This window comes from Coregonus lavaretus, assembly GCF_964263955.1.
Source record: "Coregonus lavaretus genome assembly, chromosome: 29".
In the NCBI taxonomy this organism is placed as follows: domain Eukaryota; kingdom Metazoa; phylum Chordata; class Actinopteri; order Salmoniformes; family Salmonidae; genus Coregonus; species Coregonus lavaretus.
The window spans coordinates 19,864,120-19,874,623 of record NC_140016.1 but is presented as its reverse complement, the minus strand read 5'-3'; the positions used below and the strand labels follow the sequence as shown (position 1 = coordinate 19,874,623).

General features: G+C 45.6%; 1 protein-coding gene across 1 annotated transcript in view; it reads left to right on the top strand.

Annotated features, from left to right (window-relative positions):
* The window catches only part of LOC311104597 (testican-1-like), a gene marked incomplete at both ends in the record, with an annotated part of 72,679 nt that overhangs the window by 16,068 nt on the left and 46,107 nt on the right, over window positions 1–10,504 (top strand). The window contains one exon of the mRNA XM_084146470.1: window positions 7,048–7,171. Within this exon, the coding sequence (XP_084002596.1) occupies window positions 7,048–7,171 (124 nt within the window). The remainder of the gene's footprint in view (window positions 1–7,047; window positions 7,172–10,504) is intronic.

The following is a 10,504-nucleotide window of genomic DNA, read 5'->3' as shown; positions in this document are numbered from 1 at the left end:
GGAGGTTAGGAAGTGCAGCTCAGTTTCCACCTCATTTTGTGGGCAGTGTGCACATAGCCTGTCTTCTCTTGAGAGCCAGTCTGCCTACAGCGGCCTTTATCAATAGCAAGACTATGCTCACTGAGTCTGTACATAGTCAAAGTTTTCCTTAATTTTGGGTCTGTCATAGTGGTCAGGTATTCTGCCACTGTGTACTCTCTGTTTAGGGCCAAATAGAATTCTAGTTTGCTCAGTTTTTTTTGTCAATTCTTTCCTATGTGTCAAGTAATTCTCATTTTGTTTTCTCATGACTTGGATGGGTCTAATTCTGTTGCTGTCCTGGGGCTTTGTGGGGTCTGTTTGTGTTTGTGAACAGAGCCCCAGGACCAGCTTGCTTACGGGACTCTTCTCCAGGTTCATCTCTCTGTAGGTGATGGCTTTGTTATGGAAGGTTTAGGAATCGCTTCCTTTTAGGTGGTTGTAGAATTTAACTGGTATTTTCTGGATTTTGATAATTAGCTGATATCGGCCTAATTCTGCACTGCATGCATTATTTGGTGTTTTACGTTGTACACAGAGGATATTTTTGCAGAATTCTGCATGCAGAGTCTCAAGTTGGTGTTTGTTCCATTTTGTGAATTCTTGGTTGGTGAGCGGACCCCAGACCTCACAACCATAAAGGGCAATGGGTTCTATAACTTATTCAAGTATTTTTAGCCAGATCCTAATTGGTATGTCGAATTTCATGTAACTTTTGATGGCATAGAATGCCCTTCTTGCCTCTCAGATCGTTCACAGCTTTGTGGAACTTACCTGTGGCGCTGATGTTTAGACATAGGTATGTACGTTTTTTGATGGAATTTGTATTTGTGGTTCTGGCAACTGGACCTTTTTTGGAACACCATACATTTTGTCTTACTGAGATTTACTGTCAGGGCCCAGGTCTGACAGAGTCTATGCAGAAGATCTAGGCCCTCCTTGGTTGGGGACAGAAGCACCAGATCATCAGCTGTCATGACTTCCTCCGAAGCTGCCTCCTCTCCTTGTTCGGGCAGGCTTCGGCGTTCGTTGTCACCGGCCTTCTAGACACTACCGCTCCTCATCTCATCATTCCATTTGTTTTGTCTTGTTTATTACACACACCTGGTTCATATCTCCTCATTAGTACCTGTATAAGTGTTCCCTCTGCCCCCCTGTCTTTGTGTGTGATTAGTTATTGTGGAGGTGACTCTAGCTTGTGGAGCTACTTTGTATCCAGCCACCCACACCCCAGCGCCCAGAGGGATTCACCTATCACAACCGAGGGAGTACGACGGGACAACGGCCCGTTGCCAGGGATTCCTCCTGCAGCTGGACCTCTATTTTTCGACCATCAGCCCGGCTCCATCGGAGCGGGAGAAGGTGTCCGCCACGTCTCCTACCTCTCGGGGAAAGCCCTGGAGTGGGCCAACGCGGTCTGGAGTGAAGGAGGAGATGCGTTGGACAACTACGGGGTGTTCGCTAGACTCTTCCGGGCAGCCTTCAATCACCCCCCCCCCCCCCCCCCCCCCCGAAGGAAGAGAGGCGGGTGAGCGGCTGGTCCACCTGAGGCAGGGGACAAGGACCGCGCAGGACTTTGCCCTGGAGTTTAGAACTCTAGTGCAGCCTGCGAGGGGACGTCCGAAGAGAGCTAGCCTGCCGGGATACGATGTTGACTATCGACCAGCTGGTAGACATGGCCATCCGGTTGGACAACCTGCTAGCTTCAAGAGGACGTCCTGGAAGGGGCCTGCACGTTTCACCCCCCTTCAACCCGGATTCCGTTCCGATGGAGCTGGGTGGTGCAGAGATCCGGGAGAATGGAGGGCGACAGCTCCAGTGTCACTCTTGTAGCAGGAGAGGACATTCTGCTGCACGCTGTCGTCAGGGTTCTTCCGGGTCTGGAGGCGGCAGGCAGGGCACTCTCGCATCCCCCCAGGTAGGCACTGTCCTTTCCCAACGCTCGGGCACGCCACCCAAGCTCCGCCCCTTTGCCTTCTTTCCTCAAAGAAGCTCAGCCCGGCGGAGCAGAACTACGACTTTGGTGATCGGGAGCTGTTGGCTGTTGTCAGAGCCCTGACCGCATGGAGGCACTGGCTCGAGGGGGCGAAACACCCTTTCCTCGTCTGGACTGACCACCGTAACCTGGAGTACATCCAGGCAGCGAGGAGACTGAACCCTCTCCGGTTTGATTTCACGCTGTCATAGATACCAGGCACAAAGAATGTGAAGGCAGACGCACTGTCACGGCTGTACGACACAGAGGAAAGTCCCATAGATAACACCCCCATACTCCCGGCCTCCTGCATTGTGGCGCAGGTAGTGTGGGCAGTGGACGCCTAATTGTTTTTTGGTAGGTTTCTACACTACTTTCCTTCCATCTATAGCATATCTTAATATTATTCAGTTCCTTTGGCTTTGATGCCTCATGATTGAGTATTGCTCTGTTCAAGTAGACTGTGATTTTGCTGTGATCTGATAGGGGTGTCAGTGGGCTGACTGTGAGCGCTCTGAGAGACACTGGGTTGAGGTCAGTGATAAAGTAGTCTACAGTACTACTGCCAAGAGATGAGCTATAGGTGTACCTACCATAGGAGTCTCCTCGAAGCCTACCATTGACTATGTACATACCCAGCGTGCGACAGAGCTGCAGGAGTTGTGACCCGTTTTTGTTGGTAATGTTGTCGTAGTTGTGCCTAGGGGGGCATATGGGGGAGGGAATGCTGTCACCTCCAGGTAGGTGTTTGTCTCCCTGTGTGCTGAGGGTGTCAGTTTCTTGTCCAGTTCTGGCATTTAGGTCGCCACAGACTAGTACATGTCCCTGGGCCTGGAAGTGATTGATTTCCCCCTCCAGGATCGAGAAGCTGTCTTCATTAAAGTATGGGGATTCTAGTAGGGGGGTATAGGTAGCACACAGGAGGACATTTTTCTCTGTTGAGATCATTTCCTTTTGAATTTCTAGCCAAATGTAAGATGTTCCTGTTTTGATTAATTGAATAGAGTGAGTTAGGTCTGCTCTATACCCCTCTCTCTGTCTCTCTCTGTTTCTCTCTCTCTCTCTGTCTCTCTCTCTCTCTCTCTCTCTCTCTCTCGCTCTCTCTCTGCTCATCCCCCTCTCTCCCTCTAAACCCTCTGGATGAGTAGTGTTTCAGTCTGAACCTTTCAGCCCCCTCAACTCACTGTGGAATAATAATGGACTCTCTTTCTCTCTCTCTCTGTCTCTCTCTTTCTCTCTTTTTCTGTTTCTCCCTTTCATTATAGTCTTCCCCTGTCTTCCTATGTCTCTCCTTCCTTCCTTCCTTCCTTCCTTCCTTCCTTCCTTCCTTCCTTCCTTCCTTCCTTCCTTCCTTCCTTCCTTCCTTCCTTCCTTCCTTCCTTCCTTCCTTCCTTCCTTCCTTCCTTCCTTCCTTCCTTCTTTCTCCCTCTTCTGTTCTCTGTACTTGACCCTCTCTACTTTTGCCTCTAGTTTCTTTCCTATATTTGTACACAATTAAAAACATATCAAAGCCATACACAGACAGAGATTCTTGGTGCTGACACCAACAATGTTTCACTAGCCTGGAAATAGCAGTCAATTGAATTGGCTGGAGAATATTTCATAGGCTTCCTTTCCTCCCTCTGGACAGGTAATTCAATATGTATAGAAGGGGAGAGTGGCGTACCTTTGTCAACAAATTGCATTAAGCGACATTAGTGCTGCTATCTAAGAACTGTCAGGGAGGAAGTGATGGATATAAATTGGAATGTGTGAAATTGAAAGTGTCAGTAGGAGAGTGGATGGGAGTGATTCAGTGTGTGTGGTTGTGTGGTTATGTGTGTGTGTGTGTGTTGCATTTGTGTGTGTGTGGTTGTGTGTGTGTGTTGCATTTGTACGTGTGTGTTATGAGGGATGATAAATGCAATAAATGAGTAGTTGTACGTGTGAAGATGTTTTTAAATATATGTATTTTTTACTTGAAGGTGTGACTTAAACATCATTCAACCAAGTGTATTTATAACAATGCGACCCGTGAACGTCTGATTAATTCAGTTCCAAACAGTTGTGTTAATGGAATTCACTCCACAATATAACAGCTAACAGGACCCCTGCACTGTTTACCATCTGTCAAGGTTGTGACAGGATTGAGCAAACAATGTGGAGGGAAAAATAAGGGTAGGCTATTCATTATTTACATTTCCATAATAATGCATAAGGAGACAGAAAAATAAAGCCATTACAGTGCCAGTCCCAGATATGCATAGAACAATTGGGATCAGGTTTCTTACCAAGAAGTATGCAAATGTTCTCTAAATGTTTAAAGCAACACATAGACTATGGTGCTGTGCACAATGACAGAAATGTAAGAAAATAAATGATTTAAATACAGTGGGGAAAAAAAGTATTTAGTCAGCCACCAATTGTGCAAGTTCTCCCACTTAAAAAGATGAGAGAGGCCTGTAATTTTCATCATAGGTACACGTCAACTATGACAGACAAATTGAGGAAAAAAAATCCAGAAAATCACATTGTAGGATTTTTAATGAATTTGTTTGCAAATTATGGTGGAAAATAAGTATTTGGTCACCTACAAACAAGCAAGATTTTTGGCTCTCACAGACCTGTAACTTCTTCTTTAAGAGGCTCCTCTGTCCTCCACTCGTTACCTGTATTAATGGCACCTGTTTGAACTTGTTATCAGTATAAAAGACACCTGTCCACAACCTCAAACAGTCACACTCCAAACTCCACTATGGCCAAGACCAAAGAGCTGTCAAAGGACACCAGAAACAAAATTGTAGACCTGCACCAGGCTGGGAAGACTGAATCTGCAATAGGTAAGCAGCTTGGTTTGAAGAAATCAACTGTGGGAGCAATTATTAGGAAATGGAAGACATACAAGACCACTGATAATCTCCCTCGATCTGGGGCTCCACGCAAGATCTCACCCCGTGGGGTCAAAATGATCACAAGAACGGTGAGCAAAAATCCCAGAACCACACGGGGGGACCTAGTGAATGACCTGCAGAGAGCTGGGACCAAAGTAACAAAGCCTACCATCAGTAACACACTACGCCGCCAGGGACTCAAATCCTGCAGTGCCAGACGTGTCCCCCTGCTTAAGCCAGTACATGTCCAGGCCCGTCTGAAGTTTGCTAGAGTGCATTTGGATGATCCAGAAGAGGATTGGGAGAATGTCATATGGTCAGATGAAACCAAAATATAACTTTTTGGTAAAAACTCAACTCGTCGTGTTTGGAGGACAAAGAATGCTGAGTTGCATCCAAAGAACACCATACCTACTGTGAAGCATGGGGGTGGAAACATCATGCTTTGGGGCTGTTTTCTGCAAAGGGACCAGGACGACTGATCCGTGTAAAGGAAAGAATGAATGGGGCCATGTATCGTGAGATTTTGAGTGAAAACCTCCTTCCATCAGCAAGGGCATTGAAGATGAAACGTGGCTGGGTCTTTCAGCATGACAATGATCCCAAACACACCGCCCGGGCAACGAAGGAGTGGCTTCGTAAGAAGCATTTCAAGGTCCTGGAGTGGCCTAGCTAGTCTCCAGATCTCAACCCCATAGAAAATCTTTGGAGGGAGTTGAAAGTCTGTGTTGCCCAGCGACAGCCCCAAAACATCACTGCTCTAGAGGAGATCTGCATGGAGGAATGGGCCAAAATACCAGCAACAGTGTGTGAAAACCTTGTGAAGACTTACAGAAAACGTTTGACCTGTGTCATTGCCAACAAAGGGTATATAACAAAGTATTGAGAAACTTTTGTTATTGACCAAATACTTATTTTCCACCATAATTTGCAAATAAATTCATTAAAAATCCTACAATGTGATTCTCTGGAATTTTTTTTATCATTTTGTCTGTCATAGTTGACGTGTACCTATGATGAAAATTACACTCCTCTCTCATCTTTTTAAGTGGGAGAACTTGCACAATTGGTGGCTGACTAAATACTTTTTTTCCCCACTGTATGTAAAGACACCAAGGATGATAAAAATTCAAACAATGTTGCTACATGTTCACGCTTTATAGCTTATGTAGTAGCCTAACATGAAAGAATTGAAAGGTCAATAACTTTTTTTACTTAATTAATGTAGGCCCAATAAACAATGTTCTAATGTGGTTAATGTGTTGTGTTTATATACAGACATTATAACCCCCACCTTAACAGATGGTAGACAGGCGGCAGGTAGCCTAGGGATTAAGAGCGTTGAGCCAGTAACCGAAAGGTAGCTGGTTCGAATCCCTGAGCCGACTATGTGAAAACTCCATCTGTCCCCTTGAGCAAGGCACTTAACCCTAATTGCTCCAGGGTTGCTCACTCTCCGAGGGTGTCTCAGGGGGAGTTGGGATATGCAAAAAAAAAACATTTTTAATTCACACACGTGTATAGCACCCACCTAATTATTATTAAACAGTGCGGGGGTCCTGTTAGCACAGTGGCTGTTATATTGTGGAGTGAATTCCATTAACACAACTGTTTGGAACTGAATTAATCAGACGTTCACGCATCGTATTGTTATAAATACACTTGGTTGACTGGTTAAATTAAAAATTACACAAGCACACGTTCAATGGTTCATAATGGCATTTATCACCCCTCATGAGTGTGTGTGAGTGTGTGACATCTGTATCTCTCCAGACCCTCAGAGGCAAATTTTACTTATATTTTACCCCCCAAAAAAATATTTTTGGGTTTGACAAGAAAACCATCTTTCAAATCCATTTGAGAAGGTTTGTTATTTTGCATTTAAAAACTACTTTAATTTCTTCATTACTTAATTACTGTAATCTGTAGTCTGCAGTTGTATTGGTGGCAGTCCGTGAAATTGCTTCGCTCTAACACACAAGGCAAAGAGAACCAGCAGCATCTGTGTGTGTGTGTGTGTGCTTGCGCATGTGTGTGTGTTTACATGTGTTTACATTACTTCTTAATGGCCACATCTGTTCATCAGAACTGAATGTCCAACAGTGCCTCAAGGGAGCCTTGCCTGCCTCATCTGCATCTCTGAAGAAAGACTCCACTACCCATGATTCTCTCTGTGTTTTGTAGTGTACGCTGGAGTTCGAGGAGTGTAAGTCAGGGAAGAGCATCACTCTGAAGTGTGAGGGACCGTGTCCATGTCTGCCTGGTCTGGAACTGGTCAAACCACACAGTGACAAAACAGAGAAGAACGGTGAGTACCTAACCTCAACCCTAAACCTGTCTGTAAGTCAGACTGTTAGTCTGTCAGTTAGTCAGGTAATCAGTCTGTCAGTCAGTTAGTGTCTTAGTGTCTGCTGATATTTTGGTATCACAAAAAGGCACTGTCGTGAAACCAGTGTTGTAACTGTACTTCAAGTAAAGTCCTCAGCTCATGAGGTATTTCAATAAGGAGTACAAATGGTTATTTTATTTTATTGATTTATTTGTTTTATTTGATCTCTTACAACACAAAACAAACAAACTACAACATCATACAAACATCAACTACATCACCCCTGCCCAGACCCACTAACACACACCTCCATCTCCATCAACTACATCACACCTGCCCAGACCCACTAACACACACCTCCATCTCCATCAACTACATCACACCTGCCCAGACCCACTAACACACACCTCCATCTCCATCAACTACATCACCCTTGCCCAGTCCCACTAATACACACCATCTCCATCAACTACATCACACCTGCCCAGACCCACTAACACACACCTCCATCTCCATCAACTACATCACCCTTGCCCAGTCCCACTAATACACACCATCTCCATCAACTACATCACACCTGCCCAGACCCACTAACACACACCTCCATCTCCATCAACTACATCACCCTTGCCCAGTCCCACTAATACACAACATCTCCATCAACTACATCACACCTGCCCAGACCCACTAATACACACCTCCATCTCCATCAACTACATCACCCCTGCCCAGACCCACTAACACACACCCCCACCTCCATCAACTACATCACACCTGCCCAGACCCACTAATACACACCTCCATCAACTATATCACCCCTGCCCAGACCCACTAACACACACCTCCATCTCCATCAACTACATCACCCCTGCCAAGACCCACTAATACACACCTCCATCTCCATCAACTACATCACCCCTGCCCAGACCCACTAACACACCCCCACCTCCATCAACTACATCACACCTGCCCAGACCCACTAACACACACCTCCATCTCCATCAACTACATCAGACCTGCCCAGAACCACTAATACACACCTCCATCTCCGTCAACTTCATCACCCCTGCCCAGTCCCACTAATACACAACCTCCATCTCCATCAACTACATCACCCCTGCCCAGACCCACTAATACACACCTCCATCTCCATCAACTGCATCACACCTGCCCAGACCCACTAATACACACCTCCATCTCCATCAACTACATCACCCCTGCCCAGACTCACTAATACACACCTCCATCTCCATCAACTGCATCACATCTGCCCAGACCCACTAATACACACCTCCATCTCCATCAACTGCATCACACCTGCCCATACCCACTAATACACACCTCCATCTCCATCAACTACATCACACCTGCCCAGACCCACTAATACACACACCCATCTCCAGCGCCAGCATCACTCTCCGCCACATGTCCTCAAACTGAACCATTTGGTTTCTTTCCGTCGCCCATGCACTTTCAACATTTAGATAATAAAGCGTTTGATCTCTCTATTGCATTAACGACGGAGGATTGGTGGATTTCCAGTTTTTAAGTATACGTTTTTTAAAGATGATTGAGGAGTAAAAGTATCGTCCAACCCATCGGGTATCTCACTGCACCCTCATGTCTTGAAATATGCAGCAGTACAACTGGTTCTATTGTGTGTTGGATTGTGTGCATTCTGCATCGTCATTGGTGGATTTTTAAACCTACATAAATGATCTCTGCCCTCTTAAATGTGATATAAAAGTGGCTACAGATATTAGGAGAAATACAGCCTGTCATTATCAAAAAGAGACCCAATGTGTTCATTATGAATTCATTCATAAGCTGTCTGTTAGTTTCCTCCTCATCAAATATGACCCTGACAAGATCTTTTAATTGGAAAGTGATTGTGTGTGCGTGAGCAGGGTTAATCTGAATATATCACAGAGATAGTGACAATCAAGTTAATGCAGTCACGCATACACGCATTGCACGGACGGACACACGCACACACGCACAAACACACACACACACGTACACACACGTACACACACACACACACACACACAAGCACAACTCTGGAATGTAAAATAAGTAAGCAAAGAAGCTCCTTCTGGTTTCCATTTCTTCCCCACATACCACCTCTCTCTCGCGCGCTCTCTCTCTCTATCTCTCTCTGTCTCTGTCTCTCTCTCTCTCTCTCTCTCTCTCTCTCTCTCTCTCTCTCTCTCTCTCTCTCTCTCTCTCTCTCTCTCTCTCTATCTCTCTCTCTCTCTCTCTATCTCTCTCTGTCTCTCCATCTCTCTCTCTGGCAGCATCAGCCAGGGGAGTTAGGGCAGTGTAGCAGTATGGAGGGTGATGGAGTGAGTGAGTGAGTGTGTCTTATTGTTTGTCATGAAGATGGGATTTCAGGAGATGGATGGAGGGATTCAGGAGGAGAAATACAATCTAAAGACAGGGAGGAAAGGTGTTCTACTCCAGATGGAAAAGTGTGCTGAGGGATGGATAGAGTGTGTAAATGTGTGCATGAGACGAGAGTGTCTGACTGGGGGAGGGGGAGGGAAAGATGGGGAAGGGGAAACACAATCCTGGGGGAGGGGTAAGAGTGGTGGGCTAGGTAGTACAGTGACACCAAGGCTGCTTCCCAAAAATACCCACCATATTTCATACCCTGTGGGCCCTGCACTATATGGGAATAGGGTGCTGTTTGGGACAGACACCAAGAATACAGTCGCGTCTGTCTGTAGTCACTTTGCATGACATGCTTATAACTAAAGGCCTTTCCATAGAGTGAAGGGGGAGGAAAGGAGGGAGGTAATGAGGGAGGAAGGAGTAGAAAGCAAAATCTCTCATTCCCTCTCTGTAATCTCCTGCTTGTGATGAGAAGCTCACCCCCTTTCCATCTCTTTATGTATACAGCTAAACATGCAGACATGGACATGATTATGTTTGTGTGTGAGGACTAGATTATTATTTTTGAGAGGGAGAGTGTTTACACATGTGTAAGCGTATGTTTGTGTTGCATCTATAAACCGTGTGTGTGTGTGTGTGTGTGTGTAATATGTGTGTGTGTTTTAAGGGGTGCAGTCCTCTCTCCCTCCTCCTCTTCCTCCCTGGCTTTCCTCTCTCTCTCCAGTCCCAGTGAGTGATGCAGCAATGATGAGGCCATGAATATGGATGCCTTCTGACAGGATTTCTTCTATTTTTCATAGATTGCAAAACTCTACACTCTCTCTCTCTCTCTCTCTCTCTCTCTCTCTCTCTCTCTCTCTCTCTCTATATATATATATATATATATATATATCTATATATATATATCACACTCTCTAG